An 18,040-nucleotide genomic window follows, 5' to 3' on the forward strand; every position below is an offset into this window, starting at 1 on the left:
TAGTAGCCTAGAGAGGCAGAAGTTGGGTTGTAGTAGTAGTGTAACTTGGACTGACACACCTCTGCAGTAGGGCTCTCCGCCTTACATAATTCTGTGTTGATTCTTCTATAGGCCTAGCCTCACTAACCTTGATAGTGACCCTTTTAGGTAAGCATTGCATTATCCCCATGTCACAGGTGAGGCCTGTGAGACGTCTGCAAGTTAGGGTCTGTTATTGTCTGTGTACAGAGGAGGAAACTAAGACACAGTGCTCAGAACAACCTGCCTAAGCCTATGAACCCCATCACTAAAAAAAAGTCCATCTGTGTGCAGGCATTCTGGACTGAGTGGCTGTGCTTTTCATTACTACATGATGAGGCTGTGTGTGTGATAACTTGCTTTTAAGATGTTCTTAAAGTGAACTCAATGCAATTCATGGGGGATTCAAGAGGAAATGACAGTCACAGTGGCAGGAAGGAGGCAAAGCAGAAGGTATTGACACAAGGGGGTTTTGAAATTAGAACTGAACTTGGCATGAGATGGTCACACGTGTATGCTTATTAGTTCATTGGCTTGCTGTCTTCTTTGGCCATGAGCTGAGCTGACAGTGCCAAGTGGATGGATATTTTCATGTAAAAACATGGTAGAAAGGGTTCAGTAGCCCAAGGAGAGGCCTGGGAACTGCTGGAATGGAGACTTGAAGGCAGTGTGCAGGATTGAGGGCAAATAGAAGGTGCCAAAGCAAACAATGACTTACCTTCTTGGCTTCATTCTGGCTCTTTGCTGTTTTAATTTTGTAAATTTTCTAATCGGGGAGGGCAAACACAGAAACATGTATATTAAAATTTGTGTTTGAATGATGCAAGCTGTCAACAGTATTGGCACCTTAAAACAATAATATATTCTCTAGGCTATTGAAGGTTTAATCAATAAAGGGATACCAGGAGTGGGACTGTCATTTTATATGAATGATGACAGTCTCTGGTTAGGATTAAAGCTTGCTCTAGAAAAGTTCTTGAGAAAAAACACTGGTGAGAAAATGCACAAATTATATTTTGGGTGATTGTTTAATTCACAGGATTAACTAAATAAAGAACTTCTGCCTTGATTATGAACACCGGTAAACAAAATGTGTCTTCATTTCTACAGGTACTTTTAATTGCTGAACAAATTTTATGTATCCTCCACCCAGCCAGGTTAATTCAACACTTCCATGTGCAATACTTCCATTTAAGACAGGTGTCTTAATTAAATAAACTAATAATTTTGCAGTTAGAATTACAAAAGCATAATTATGTAATTTGCTAATTGTTCAAATATGCTAATTTGCATATTTGTTAACTGCAACATAAACAAATAGTTGGTATATGTGTATCCTGCCGTTAAAATAATGAAGCCACTCTTGGGAGTAACATTTCTTAAAGTATGTTAATAGACACTGCCATAAAAAGGACTCCTTCATTAAATACGGCTGAAAAATGCTAGGTTCGAGAAAATTGAATAGTTTTGTTTCTGTGGGAGGCCTGGGATCTGGAATGAGATAATATGCATCTTAACTATTGGATACATTGTGGCTGTGTTTCATGAGCTATGTGTAGATCTGCACCCCCTCCTTAATAGGGGAAATATCAAATACTGCCTTAAAGCTGTCTTAACAATAAGTGGATCTCTCAATTTTTTCTTATGAGTTACCCCATTCTGCAGTTGGTAGACAAGCAGGAAAATGAATTAAGAGTCACATGTTTTTGTTTTCTATTCCCTCTCTCTCTGTCCCTGTCTCTGCTTCTCTGCCTCTCTCTGAATCTGTCTCTCTCTCTCTTTCTCCACACACACACACACACACACACACACACACAGGCACACACAAGCCTGTAGAGATGCTTACAGTAAACATGCAAACCCTTTTTGTCCCCTCTTTTATTATAGGCATATTGAAAGGCTTGCTACCCTTCAAAAACTATGCAGTAACCCTAACTGCTTGCACTCTGGCTGGCTGTACCGAGAGCTCACATGCATTGAACATCTCTACTCCACAAGAAGGTAAAGTAATTTCAAAGGTCTTGACTTCCACATTTCAGTCATGAATAATAAAATAGGAGAAGAGCTAAATGCTGCAAGGCCATTTGCTGGAAAACCCCAACCTAATTTGATGACAAAGTGCATTGCCAGGCCATAATTGCTCCATTTTTTGGGGGGGTGCGAAAATGAATCAAACTCCATACCCTTTAATGACATGCATCTTTAATAGCTGTAATGCAGATTAATGGGCTTTTTAATTGCTGTTACATTGTTCATGCAAGAGCCTTGTCATTAATATGAAGCATCTGAAAGATTAATGAAAGCTTCCTCATTTTACTATGGCTCAGAAGTAAATCTAGAGACAGTCTGACTAAAAAGAATTGATTGTATGGCACAGTATGAAATTGAGAATCAAACGGTTGATTTCCATGGTCCCTTTTAACTGCTAAACACCAGCACAGGCAACAATTATTTCAGTATGATGGAGCCTCCAAATGCCAATTGAGGCATTATTAATCACTGCTCAGTTCCTTCCGACTTAAGTCTCACTTTTGTTTTACTTGCAACTTACAAACTGTTGGAATAAATTAATGTTTCAGAAAGCACATATTAAGAAGGCAGTGGGAAAGAGAAAATATTTTAGCACTCTGGAGTTGAAAGCTTTGCTCAAGCATCTGAACCCATCACTTCAAGAAATAACAGCTTTCAAATCATTTGAAGCATTGTTACTTCATATTTCTATCTCCTGGATGAGAGGAACCATATATTTCTTATGCTGTCTAGTTGTGAAGTTATTTAGGAGATTTAAAGGCTTGATCTCTAGGGATAATGAGTCCATTGGTCTCTCTCTTTATCCTAGTATCCATCCCTCCACCCCTCCTCTTTCCTTTCTCCCTCTTTTAAATCCTTCAACAAGCACCATTTGCATAGAAGATATTTAAGAAAAAGAAAGATAGAGATCTGTAGCCAAAGCAGTGGCAAGAAACAGATTTCGTAAAATCCTTTTTGTGACACTTTTTTCTGTTTTATGCCTGATCTAACCAGATCCCTCTAATCTGGGCTACATCAGCAGTGACCCATTGTTAGTATTTTCTCAGTATTTTCCCCAGCTAGTCTTCTAAAAATGGCATCTTTTTTCTCAGTGTGTCATTATGTCTGCTGGGGTACATGATCATCACCCCTTTTTGCATTTACTTCCACCAGCCTTCATTGGGACAAAGTGTCCCACATCTCATTACTTTCTGTACATCCACTCCACCCTCTGTCTAGATTTTGCCTGGTCCCCTTCACACCTATTTCATAACTATGTCCCAGAGAGAATCCTTACTCATTCACTTCACATTTCCTTGTCATTATTTAAAGAATTCCAAATTTTCCAAAGAATTATTTTTATTTTATTAAATAATGTTTGTTTTTAGGGTCAATTTTTGAAAACATTTACTCTATTTCTTTGACCATTATGTAAAATGAACAAATCTTATTTTTTTTTAAAAATGCCTACAGTATAGTTTCTAGATATAATTAATTCCATTGATTGTCCCTTTTCTAGCTATTCTGAAAGTTTTGCAGAGATTTTTAAAAACATCTATTATGAACTGCTGTCAGGATGTTGCCTATCTCAGATCGTAAGCTCCTCGAGGCTAGGGCACTCTGTCTGTTCAATTTGCTTTAATTGGCACTGTCCCACATAGACATTATGGGTTAATAATACTTTTGATGAAGTAACACAAATGTCAGTCAAGTGAACTACAATAAGGACTCCCCATCCATCACTGATGCAAATTCTCATAAATTCAGGACAGTTATTTAGCACTGTTCCTAAAGCAATTACTGACAAGCTGCCCACGAATCAGGAACATTTCCATGCAAGGGATTTCAGGTTTATTTCATGATTTATGGGTTTGGATCTAAAAAGTTTGAGTTGGAAAAGTAAACTAAAATTAGACTCTATAAATCTTTTTCTTTTCTTTTCTTTTCTTTTTTTTTCCCTTCCATAGCACCACAAGAGGTTGAGCCACCAGTAGCTAAATCCCTTCCCAATTCTTTGTTACTTTCCTGGAAACCACCCAAACAAGTAAATGGTATTTTAACTCAGTACTCTTTATACATGGATGGGAAGGTGCTCTATTCAGGCAAAGGAGAGAACTACACAGTCAAAGGTAAGACTTCTGTCATTCTCTGTTAATAGTTTTTAATATGCCAAATAACTATACTGTGAAAATGTTTTTTGTTTTTTTTTTTAAATTGAGTTACTTATTTTTGTCTCCTCATAACTATTCCTGTTTCATGATCTTTAAGATATTAGTACTAGGTCATATTAGGGTAAAGCCAAAGCTGGAAAATATAAAAAATTGCACATGCTGCCTCCTGGGTCACTTCAAGGTTTGTGTTCTCTACTGTAGTATCCCCCACCACGTCTTCCCTCAGTTCCTTGTACCACTATGACTTTGCTCAGATGCAGAGGAGACCTTGGGAATAGACCAGCACAAGGGCTTAGCATAGACCACTCTGTCTCCCACTAATCACAGGAGTGTAGCTGGGCCCAGTGTGGTCCACTTCAGTGCCAGATCCAGATTGGACCAGTGATGTCCTTTCAACAAATTCACAATCATGTGACTAGCTACCATAATATCCTCATTCATGTGGAATAATCTTAACACTCAGGTTCGTGTCACTCACTGTGGTCTGAATTTTAAACCATTTGAGAATAAACACAGTATATAGGCCTGATCATATAGACAGTTAAGTAAAATAAATTGTTGGAAAGCTTTCTAAATACAAGGGACCTACATTAGGTTTGTCATTTGGTGTCTGCACAGGGTTTGTATTTGTATAGTACTTATAATGTCCTATATAATATGACTTTATATACTCTATTTGTCTCTCGGGTTAGATATTATTAATCAAATATTGATTGATTTAAAAACTGAGGCCTAGAGATATTAAGTTCTTTGTGAAAGGGCATGACAAGTTAGAGTCAGAGATAGAATTAATTATGTATGTATTCACTCATTCACATTAATGCCAGGTACCAAGATTATAACAGGGAAGCAGCCAGACAATGCCCTATCCTCTTGGCACTCCCAGCTTCATGGGGACACATTTGGATGTTGGAATGAGGCACTGGTGGAGAGTTGTATTCTCAGCTATATTCTTTAAGGATCTTAAAAGGACAAGAGCTATCATTTTTATTTTGTTCATCATTTGATGAGATAGAATTCTGGAGCATTTATTTTATACAGTGGATGTTCTTACTCCTGTTTTACAAGTGAGGAGACTGAGGCATACAGAACTTGTGGTCACACAGTCTGTGGGTAATAAACTTTGACACCAACCCTAAGTCTAGTGAGTGTGAACTTGAAACAAGTTACTTAACTTCTCTGAGACATGTCTGAATCTGTAAAATGGAAATAACTACATTCTTAAAATTTTTCAAGAAATTAGATTGTATTAAAATATATAGCATGTTGGCACTTGATAAAGTTGATAAAAATAATTATTATTTTCTGTAGAGCCCAGAGTTCAAATTACAAGCTGAACAATACATTAATTTTACCCTAACAAAATTGGATCATAAGATTAAAGTTGATGGCATGATTTTAACTAAAAATTATAGGACACAGAAATTATTTTAGAAAAAAAATGATTATTATTAAAGTGCAGCATAGAATGAACTTTATATATGTATTAATAATGAGTACACAAAAATCTGCTAGAATCAAAATATATCACTGTGCATAATGGGGTATTGAACCTTGTAGACCTGGAATAGACTTTTCTTTTGAGGAGAATTCTCTAATCCCCCAGGTATGACTTGAGTATTCCCCTATATTCACTTAATATCATTATAGCCCTCACCATTTTTGTTGTTGTTGTTGTTTGCATTGTTTTGAACAAGATTGCTTGTTTGATCTCCTAAACTATAAGTGTCATAAGGACATGAGCATGTCTGCTTGGTTCATTACTGCAACTCCAGGACCTATCGCAGAGTCAGCAGTGAATCCATGGTGTTGGAGGAAAGAATTATGTCTCTGGACTCCTAGGAACAACATTAAAAAAAAAAAAAAAAAAAATATATATATATATATATATATATATATATCAGGGGGAACTGGAAGTGGAGTTTGGAATAAAAGTGGCAGAGAAAAGGGAAATAAAAACTAGCAACTTAGCTAAAAGAAAAAAGTGAATGCTGAATTGGTCCTCTAGGAAGTGATGTAGCTTCAATATCACTCACATCGTCTTTTTTCTAGAAGCTTCATAGCTTCTCAAAAACATCCCTTGTCTCCCAATAGCTTAAGATATGAAGTGTGTTGAGACTTCAGTATTGGTCTGAAGGAGGGAACTAAGCCTGGAAAGTTAAGATGGACTTGAAAGATGTACACCACTCTCCTAATGTACTATCTGGATAAATGAAGCCTAGACAAGTCAAGAAAGTCTAGTCAGTAATTGAAGGAACCCATTCAAATATAGGTCCATCTGGTCCCAGAGTCCACACTTTTCTTCTCCATACATTTTTTTTGTTGTTGAACACATTTTATTTTGGTGGGGACCATAACAATGGACCTGATTGTAAATCACAGAATGCCGTTGTTAGTGGGCTGGGACTACCATTAAAAAAAAAAAAAAAAAAAAAAATTGCAAACTGTTTGGCTTCAAAATAAACTTATTTCTCACTGTTTGGAGGTTGTAATTCCAAGTCAAGGTGTCAGCAGGTTTTGTTTCTCCTGAGGCCCTTCTCTTTTGCTTGCAGATGGCCACCTTCTCACTATGTCCTCAAATGACTTTTCCTCTATGCAAACACATCTTTGGCGTGTCTTTTCCTGTTTCTGTAAGGGCACCAGTCATATGGGATTAGGTTCCCACTCTTGGGAGCTTGTTTGGAGGTTCTAGAAGTGGAGCATAGCTACTTCTATACCCTTGATCAAAGGACAATCCTCCTCTATCAGGGAAGAGCATCCTCTTTGCCTGTGCGTGCAGCTTTAGGAGGGACACACATGGAGAAGAGGGAGAAAGGGGACACTGCCCAGCTAGCCAGATCAGCTGAATCAACCCTGGAGACCAATGAGATGGCAAGTGTCGTGGCCAGATCACCTAGGTCCCAACTCTTATTCCCTCATTTAGTCTTCATTATCCCTTTAAAAGCCCTGTTTCCAAATGCAGTCACTTTGGAGGTTAGAGTTTCAACATGAGTTTTAGGGGGACACAGTTCAGTCTATAACAGCACCCTGAAGCAAATGCCTTTGCTACAGCATAGGCCAAATGCCCCCCTTTCTTCAGAGACTCTCAAATTGCATTAGAGTTGAATAAAATTGCCTTTAAGATCCCATTCAAACTCTAAGGTTTTATTCCTATGCTATGCACTAAATTCAAGTCACTTATACATTCAAAGTTAATCTGTCCACTAGGACTCATAGAAAAGATAGAAGAGAAAATGGAATCTCCCTGACTGAAGTTATATGAGGAGAAAGTAGTAGGATACTGCTTAGCCACTAAAAAGGGCTTTAGTCTGTATATGCCACGATCCATCATGATGTATAACTATGATGCTATTGGTACTCGTTGCTTGTCTGTGTTGGGGTTTCTGTGACCTAATATCCTTCCCATGTTGAGTGGCTTGAGAATGGAACTTCCACTCGTGAGGCGGGTGCTATCAGGAATGGTGGTAATTTAGGTCCATTTAAATGGATCACTATAGTGCTGAAATGTCTTTTCACAGAATCACTGAGAAATGCAGTCTATTAGACATTTATAACATTTTTAAAATTATAAAATTAATAATGAAAGTAAAATATATTTATTGAAGGTAATTTAAAACATGCAGATACTAATATCTTATTATTCTACAACACAGAAAGAAACTCTAATTATTTGAAGTGATTCCCTCTAGTACTTCATTCTTTTTTTTTTTTAGGGCATTTTAAGGACTTTATCTTTTTTAATTTTTTATTTTTCCTTCTTAGTTGTACATGACAGAAGAATGCATTTCAATTCATCATACACAAATGGAGTGCAACATTTCAATTCTCTGGTTGTACACCATGTAGAGATGCACTATTCATGAAATCATTACATGTAACTAGGATAATGATGATGATGTCCATCTCATACCACCATCTTTCTTATCCTAACAATCCCTCCCACCTTCCCTTTGCCCAATCCAAATTTCCTTCATTTTTTGCATGCCCCACCCCCCATCATAGATCAGCATCCACTGATCAGAGAAAACATTCGGCTTTTAGTTTTTTGGAACTTTCATTTATTTTAACAAAATTGAGCTAGAACTCACGTATACATTTGTACCCCTGCATATTGCCTTACTGTAACTATATTCCCTTATATTTTTTTAAAGAATGTATATTTTTTACCTTTTTTAAATTCATTTTATTTTTTTATGTGGTGCTAAGGATCAAACCCAGTGCCTCACACGTGCTAGGTGAACGCTCTACTGCTGAGCCACAACCCCAGCCCCTCCAGTATAATTATATTTTAAAAACATCAACCTTCATCAAATGGATGTACATTCATGCATTTAATACTTGAACATTTATCTCTATTTTAAATATATTGTGATAAGTTTTATTATATATAAATCGTTATTTTGTAGATTTTCAGAAGGAACAGCAATCAAAGATAGTGAACTTTTATAGAATATTTGATAAATAATATCACCTTATTTCCAGAAAAGTTATCAGCAATGAATATTTTTTAACAAGTAAAAATATTATTTTATTTATTTGCATTTTAAAATTCCGGTTATATTGATGACTTTCCTGTGTGATTATCAGCCCTTTATATTTTACTTGAATTTGATCACACTCATAATAAGCATAAATTTAATACTAGTAAGGAATAATTTTGAAATTTTATCAACATCTATGTTTCGTATCGTTTTCCCTGGTTATCATCCCATCATTATTTAAAATTCTTTGCCTTCTACACTATCAAAAACTTCCTTAATAACTTGGTTTAATGTCCCCTTCTAAATATTCAAAGTGTCAACATTTTTTTTTACACTCCTCCACTTACATGTGGTTTCCTTTCGAATCTTCACATAGTGCCGACATCCTCCTGTTATTTAGCAAATGGATCTGGCTGACATGGTGGATATAGGAAAGAGCACATGCATTTCAATCCAGAAACCACTTAGCATCTAGGTGCTTTGAATTTTTTTCTTCTTTCTCTTAAATATGAAGCATTAAAAGTCAAAGGCATTGCTGCACCTTGAGTTAGTACAAAATATATTTAAAAATGCATACAGTTCAAATTTTTGCCTTGCATAGGCCATAAGCTAGTAGTATGCTGGGTCAGTTCTGACACTGAAAAATGAATCCAGTTAGAGAACCTCCCGAAGGCTGTTGATGTTTGCTATAATAAATAGCACACACTTTAAGTCAAACTTTTTCATTCTGTATTCAAAGGTAATGGATTTTTCGTAACCATAGTAACCTTGGTGTATTTCTGGATAAATACATGAGGTATATACATTCTAGTTTTATTTTTGAATATAAACTACCACATTATGTATTACTAATAATATGAAAAATAGGATGTAGGTTAGTATAATGACAGCTTAAACTAGTATGCATTTTTCTTCTGCAAAAAATAAATATTTATCAAAAGTATAGGTTCAATTAATTTTTTCCCCCAGTTTTGTGGTATTCTGGTGGTGCCATTTATCTTTTTTTGCAAGATCTCCATTAATCTCTTATTTCTGTCCCATAACAGATTTTTAAGAATTTCGAGGCAAAAACAATTGTGCTTTAAGGCTTATGATTAAAAACATTATTGAAATATTGAAGAACCTATATTGATATCACTAGTAGAGCTATTGTTGGCCCTTTATGATGTGTGTATACAGTCTGTTCATAAATAGGGAGAAAGAAGGAACACATTGTGTGATTGTTCAGCATACTAGGATTGTTTCAAAGTTCAGGCTAGAAAGCATCCTGATTGATGATGACTATCCAAACTGTAGCCAACCAGATCATTCTCATTTTAAATGAGCACCCTACCAGAAACTGGCAATCTTTAAGAAGTTTGTGAGATGTTTCAGAAAAGCCTACAAAACTGGGGGGAACAAGAATAGCAAGATGGTGGTAACAGAGAGAAGTACCTATCAAATATGACAAGAAGGTTGACATAAGTTGTGGTTTCTGCTGAGAACAGAAGAGTAATACCTAGGAACAGTTTTATTTTGACTACACAAATTGTTTTTGATTAACCTAACTTAAGTCCTTGTTTTTGATAATTTCTAGAATCTCAAAGGGGTAAAAGTCAATAGGGACTCTACTGGGAAAAAAACTGAACACCTGGCACCAAACGACTTTACACATATGTGTTCAAGTATATCATCTAAATAATCTATAGTAGTCTTATGGTTGAACATGAATGGCTGAATCAAAGAACTAATGGTAGCACCTTACCTTTGCTATTCCATCAGGACCTAGGTGTCTAGCAGTAAGACTGAAGCAGTCAGACATGGATAACAGCACATATGGAATGTTGGGGGTTGGGGAGAGAAAGGGAGAAAAAAAGGGAAAAAGAAGAAAGGGAAGAGGAAGGAGAGGAGAAGGAAAATAGGAAAAATAGCTAAAATTCTGATGAAGTCAGAAAGGCAATAAGTCTTTATATCTTTAACCAACTCAAAATGCTAAAACTTTTTTTTTTGGTCTTACTTGGTCAAGGTCAAAAAGAACAGTGTATAAACAGCAAAATAGAAATGCTCATCTTGAACCTTCCAAATACTTAAGTCTTACGATGAGAAATTTATTGAAGAAGAAGTTGTATTGCTTATGGCACAATAAAATGCATTTAAAGGTTAGGTACTTCTAACCAAGCGTTATAAGGAACCTTATCAACACTCTACAAATTTGAGCTAAATTATATTCATTCACGCTGATGGTTTACAATAGGTCCTTTCATAGCAAAATAAAACTTCACTTTAGCCTGGATGTTTTCTGTAATTTTGCAGTTTTGAATACCACAATGCAGTACCTGGAAAACACTTTCCTTATATAATATTATCAAGGGGCGTCGTATTAAAATCCTTGTGCTTTAAACTGTAGGCCTTATTAATAAGGCAGAGCATGTAAGAGTTTTCAGGTAAGGCTATGATCTCATCCATGAGTCACCATGTGCCCTTTTTATGTCACAGACAGAGCATTAAATTACACAAAGCCTAAGAAACCTTAAGGATACAGGGGGAAAGAGTTAAGCTATAAAAAGGAGTTGTATTTTTCAGAAGCCAAGTTACTAAGCCACCCCCTCTGTGACCAGAAATTCCTCAATAGTTGCACAAGGCTGGGGACAGTAAGGGGGGTTAAAGCACAGTGGATGGTCTACTCTCAAGAGTCAAATTTATTTGGTAACAAGGGATCAAAAGAAATGAGATGGCTTGTATGGAACATTTAGCTATCACTTGTGCTTATTGTAAAACAATATAATCAAAATGTCATTCTTCCATCAAGTTGGTTCTACGTGCACCAATATGTGGAGAAATAAAACATATTTAAATTTGTATTTTAAGATCTGTGCTTAAATATGCTGATGATTTGTTAACTGAATTGAGGACTGTTATGCTCTTAAATGACAGGAAAGGACTCTGAAGGGTTTTCCTAGGGATGGTGGGAATGATGTTCAGTTAGAAAAGCAGTAGAGCTAAATGCTGAAAAAGGCAATGGATTGTGTCGGTTCATTGAGAGCTGCTCAAACAGGAATTGCCTATTATTATTTATTTATTGTTTTAAAACTCTTAAATTGTAACTTTCCATAGAAAAGTGAATGCAACTTATGGGTACAGCTTGATGAATATTTATAACTAAACACATCTATGGAGCCACTGTACAAGCAACAACGCCTAAGAGCACCCAAGCTTATGTCCTCAAGTCTTGAGGGTTAATGGCATAGATTCCTGGTGCTGTCTTTGCACATACTGTGGGTGAAGTCAAACACCATATCTCTCTTTTCAATGACTTCTTTCAGAGAATGTGGGAGGGAGAATGAATCAAGGGAGCTGTATTTTTATTGTATTATCTACATCCTGAATCCTCTGACCCCCCAACAGTTGCTAAGGTAGCATCTGTGGTTGAATTCCTACCTTTCAGAAAGCCATTAAAGACTTATAAAATGAAGCATCTACCTCTTCTTTAAGCCAAGCTGGGAAATAAGTATAGAAATGTTTTATCTATGCAATTAAAACTCTGCTTCTTAAGTTCACTGACCTGTGCATAACAGCAAAAATTCCAAATCTAGCATTCTAAATGTCCAACAATGGAATATTGTGTGACCATATAGTTCACAATACTTTAGATAAATATTTAATGTAGAAACATGTGAAAAGCAAATATTTTAATAGACTGTAGTATATGAGTCTGTTTTATCCAAATATATGTGTGTATACATCAGTATATATGTGGATATGTATGTATGCACATACACTTGTATATGTGGAGATATACACCAATGTACAATTATCTCCTATTAATGGAGTTCTAGTGCTTTCTTTTTTTAAAAGGGAGTATTTTTATTGTTAAAATTCTCTGCAGTTTGGACATCAGAAATAAGAAATTTTGGGGGGGGGTATTTTCCCCAATTATAATGTATGAGATAAAATTTGTGTAAAGAAAGGTCATCCTAGGAATCTGTCTGCACTTACCTATTAATGCTTACCTTCTAGTTTCTCCAAGTCTTTATCTGGATATTTAATCAGGTTGATCATCTTACTCATTCCCTATACCTCTAGCACTATATGCTACTATCAAAATATTTTACTTACCTGATGATTTACCTCAATTCCCACTTTCTCCTTTGATTCACAATTTTTGTGTGTCATTTCCCTACATATTTATCATTTGGATATAGTCTGTTTTATAATACTAATTTATTTTAAAGAGAGTAAATCTTGACTCAGAAATAAGAATACATGGGCATTGAGTACAATTATTATGTCACTCGTTTTTATAATCTTTATAGTATCAATCATATAGGAAGAAGTATACAGTTAGCATCTCACAAACTTTTATTGAATTGAGTTGAAATGAATTAAATTGAAAAAACACTGAGAATCAGTAAATTAATATTTTAGAGTAAATAACAAATACTGATGCATAATTCAGAGGTAATTAATATGCTAAACTTGGTAAACAGTTTTAATGAGGTAGGCTGTTCCTGTAGCTTCCTCGAAATTTTCATTTAATCACCCACTAGGTAGAAAAAAAAAAAACCCACTTGTATTAGTTTGCTAGGGCTGCCATAGCATAGTATTGCACCTGCTTAGCTTAAACAGCAGAAATTTACTGTCTCATAATTCTAGAGACAAAGAAGTCCCAGATCAAGATGTTGGCAACATGGGTTTCTTTGAAGTCTAAGGGAGAAGCTGTGCCATTCCTTTCACTTGTTGTCCAGTGATTTGTTGGCAATCTTGGGGATTCATTGGCTTGTAGGTGCATCAACGCAATCTCTGCCTCATCTTCACATGCTGTTCTTCCTGTGCGCTGGTCTGTGTCCAAATAGTCCCTTTCTATAAAGACACTAGTGAGAGTGGATTAGAACCCACCATTATGACCTTATCTGAACTAACTACCAACTGAAAGGCTCGTCATGCCAAATAAGGTGACATTTTGAGGTTGTGTGGCCTAGGACTTCAACATATGAATTTGGGGGGAACCCAGTTTAACCTGTGACTGGATGTATGAATATGTACGTTTGATGATAAGATATTCTAAAATTTCCTTCAAATGCCTAAAACCCATTAGGGAAGATAAGGCATCTATTTCAAAATCATTTTGAAAATCTATATACCTCACCACAGTAAAAGTGAGAAAATGATCATTTTGGTCTGAAATAGTTCATTCAATGAGTATTATCTATTGACTACTATATAGATTCTCAGTACTTTTTCAACATCTTCTAAGCATTGAAGATACAATGGAGAACAAAAGGTTCAAAGGCTTGTAGGAAATGGTTTGAGAAGTCCTCATATTCTTTATGATTTATTTCTTATTTTGATTCAGATTGAGAGAGGGTCAGTATCCTCTGCTTTATTTCTACTATATATCACTCCATGTTATTACTTTTCTGTCTTCCTTTAATATTCACCAATACCATAAGATCCATGCTCTTAACTAAACTTTACCAAAATCCTGACTTGTTTCTTGATTCAATAAAAACTTGACCCCCTAGATTTCCCCCCCTCCTTCCTTACTCTAGGATCTGGCAACATTCTGTGCGGTTTCAACTTCCATCTCAACAATCCACTGGACAGCTCAGTCTCTCAGATGCTTTATGATCTAATCAACAGGAAGGGCTACTGTGCTTTTAAGTTACTGGCTCTTGTTTTAATATCTGGGACCTTGCCATCACCTAGAAATGCTCTGTATTTAACACAACCAACCAGTTCAGATATTCCACTATCCCCCAACAACAGTCACCATTTTTTTTTCCAGTTCTTTCAGTAATTTACTTGTTCTAAAAATATTTTTGTTTTTCTTTAAAACTGTCTTAATCTTTCTACCCTTCCCCATCTCTTCCTTAAATCCTATCTTTCCCTCTCTCCTAAGCTAGCTCCATGGTATACAACTTGAAATATATTTTTTAATTGTCTCTACTCTCTTGTACCATCATTATGACAATAAATTCAAATGAAAACTCATCAAATATAGATAAATCTAATAGTGTTTCTCGAGACTATGCCTGAGGTCCTGAGTTCAGTGGGAGTAAAGTTGATAAGCATGCAGATTGGTGGCATTCTGATATCTGATGTCCTTTCATCTCCAATAGACTTTTGATGTTTCTTGATCACTTTTCTTTATTTCTCTAATCTGCTTTACTTCCCATTCTGCATGACCAATTCTTCACTTATTGTCAACAGCTCTTCACAGGGACCTGGCTTAATCTTGGTAGATGACTTTACTGAACCTCAAATGGATGCACTTGGATGGGATTCCTTAGCTTGCTATCATGAAGCTTATTAGCTTTCCTAGGTCAGAGTCAATGCTTCCTTTCTCACTTAGAAAAAAAAAATATACAAGTGTCCATTTCCTTGCAGGTGGCTAATCCCCCATGAGATTCCATCTTCTCATACCTTGGTGAGGACTTCTTCATCAGTTAGACTTCCTTTTCTGCATGTTTACCTTTCTTCTCCTGCTAGCTCCTTCCATCACTATTTCTATAAACTGACATGTGTTAGTCAACTTTGTGTCACTTTGACCAAATTACTTGACATTTAATTTGCTTCCTCATGGTTTCAGAGTTTCAGTCCATGGTTGGCTGGCTCCGTTTCTTTGAATCTGAGGTGAGGTAGGACAAAATGGCAGAAGGGTGTGTCAGAAGAATGTCAACTTAGCAGCTAGGAAGCAGGGAAAGAGGGAAAAAGAAAGAAAGGAAGAAATGGAAGGGAGGAAGGAAGGAAGAGAGAGTAAAAGAGGAAGGAAGGAAAGAAGGAAAAAAGAAATGAAGGAAAGGGCCAAAGAGAAGATAAAAACCTTCCAAGCTCCCCTCCTCATGACCTACTTCCTCCAACTAGGTTCCACATCCTAATATTCCAGCCAGCTGTTAATAGATTAAATAATCTCATTAATGGCTTAACTCACTGATGATGTCAGAACCTTCATGATCTCATCATTGCCTAAAAACTCCACCTCTGAACCTTGCTGCATGTTTCCATAGATGAACATTTGGGGGACACAGCAGATCTTAGCCACAACACATGTAGTTGGGAGTGGCAAAAAAAATTGTCTTTTCTGAATCCCTCATCCCACTCCTGGCCCTAGCCTTGCATTTCACATGTTGACATTCCTCTCTTACAATGACTCATTTTCTTTGTTTCCTTACAAGAGCATTAGTTTCTAGAGCTCTGCTATAACAAAATATCTAAAACTGGATGCCTGAATACAACATCAATGTATTCTCTTAACTTGTCCCAGAGGCTAGAAACATGGAATTAGTCTCAACAGGGCCATCCACCCTCTGAAAACTGTTGGGGAAGACCCTCCCTGCCTCTTCCAGATTTGAAAAGTTACTGGAAATCCATAATATTCTCAGCTTGCAATTGACCTCTCTGATCCTGCTCTGTCATCATCAAGAGGCTGCCCTCCCTGTGTCCAAATTTCTCTCTTCCAGCCATACAGGAATTACAACCCACCTTGATCTAGTATGATCTCAACTTAACTTTATGATATCTACAAAGACTGTTTTCAAATAAATCATACTCACATGTACCAAGGCTTAGGACTGGAATATCCCTTTGAGGGGAACATGATTGAACCCATGACACCTACATTGTCTCCCCAATGACTTCACCACTCAACTGAAACTGTTCTTTCCTAGGCTGTCAAAGTCCTTGTTTTCCCCAATTCAGGGACAAGGTGGAGGCCTTATAATTAATGATCCATCCTTGGATCCTGGACCTTTCTTCCCTTGATGTCTGTGACAACATACCCTCCCAATTTCCCTATTATTTTTCCATGTCTGGTGTAGTCTCTTTTATCTCCACCCACCAACACTGGTTTGTCATGGGGAGTTCTTGGGACTCTCAGGCAATGTCCATATAACAACCCAGTAATCCTTATCTTTACAAGGAGTTACTTCTTCCCAAGCTGTGAACACTTCTAGCTCTAAACTGGGCACTCATACCACAGGCAGTTTTGCTCCACCTTCCTAAAGCCGAATCTATTTCATCTACACATCCTATCAATTTGTTCTTTGTCCTGCTTCTCATCTTAGGAACCAGTAATACTATTCATTCTTTCGCTTGGACAGAAAACCACAGATTTAATCTTGGAGTATCTCTCCTTCATCCCTCACATCTAAACTTAAAATAAAATCCAAATGCTTTACGTTGGCTTCTAACACTTATTATCTAACTCTTATCTTCTTTCTTGGTCTTATTTTAGTATCCCCATTTCCATGTATTTCTACATTGCTATCCTTATTTCCTTTTTAATGCAAGAAGTGCTTTCCCACTTTGCTTTCCTCTGACTGGAATTCACTTTTTCTAGTTCTTTCCATGGCTGAATCATTCTCTTCCTTGAGTTTTCCAATCTTATAAAACCTTCTGTGTTAGATAAGAGGGGCATGGGGTTAGAAATGATGGTGGAATGTGATGTTCATTATTATCCAATGTACAGGTATGAAGACACAAATTGATGTGAATATTCTGTGTATACAACCAGAGATATGAAAAATTGTGTTCTATATATGTAGTAAGAAGTGTAATGCATTCCACTGTAATATATAAATAAAAAGATAACCCTAGATGAGGTAAACACACACACACACACACACAAATTTCTAATTGCAGAAACATAATAGAAATAGAGTATTCCTTCTTTACACAGTCATTCAAGGACACAGGTTGATGTAGATTCTTTCATATTTAATATGTGACTTCCACAGCTTCTCTAGAGTTACCTCCATTGCTACAGTAGATGTGGAAAAAGAACAAAGGATCATCGTTGGAGATTTTTATGGACCAGGCCTGGGAACAAAGATCAGATCCCCACATACTTTCCAATGCCTTTAACTCAATCTCATGGGTCCATTAAATATAGGGGGAATTGAGAAGTCAGTTTAAAGCAACACTCACATATTAGACTCATGTGTCTATATGTCAGAAGTTTGGATAAACTTCCTAATTTGGTTACTAGAGTCCTATGCTGAAGGTCTGATTCTGGGGGACCCCAATAAATCAGGTCCAACTATTTGCCCCCAAAAGAAACAGACAAGATAATGGTGAAAAGAAGAAAAAGAACGTTAATCAACATGGATGGCCATATAGGGAAGACAAGTGAGATTCAGCATCTCAGCCCTATTTTCAGGGATATATATATATATATATATATATATATATATATATATATATGGAAGCAGAATGCATTACAATTCTTATTACACATATAGAGCACAGTTTTTCATATCTCTGGATGTATACACAGTATAGTCACACCAATTCGTGTCTTCATACTTGTACTTTGGATAATAATGCCCACCACATTCCACCATCATTAATAATCCCATGCCCCCTCCCCTCCCCTCTAACCCC

At 36.5% G+C, this 18,040-nt stretch overlaps 1 protein-coding gene across 1 annotated transcript in view; it reads left to right on the forward strand.

Annotated features, from left to right (window-relative positions):
• Nucleotides 1–18,040, forward strand: part of Ush2a (usherin) — a 770,052-nt gene that overhangs the window by 368,545 nt on the left and 383,467 nt on the right. The window contains exons 30-31 of the mRNA XM_071619727.1: nucleotides 1,906–2,019; nucleotides 3,996–4,157. Coding sequence (XP_071475828.1) covers nucleotides 1,906–2,019; nucleotides 3,996–4,157 — 276 coding nt within the window. The remainder of the gene's footprint in view (nucleotides 1–1,905; nucleotides 2,020–3,995; nucleotides 4,158–18,040) is intronic.

This window comes from Marmota flaviventris, chromosome 12, assembly GCF_047511675.1.
Source record: "Marmota flaviventris isolate mMarFla1 chromosome 12, mMarFla1.hap1, whole genome shotgun sequence".
NCBI classification, from domain to species: domain Eukaryota; kingdom Metazoa; phylum Chordata; class Mammalia; order Rodentia; family Sciuridae; genus Marmota; species Marmota flaviventris.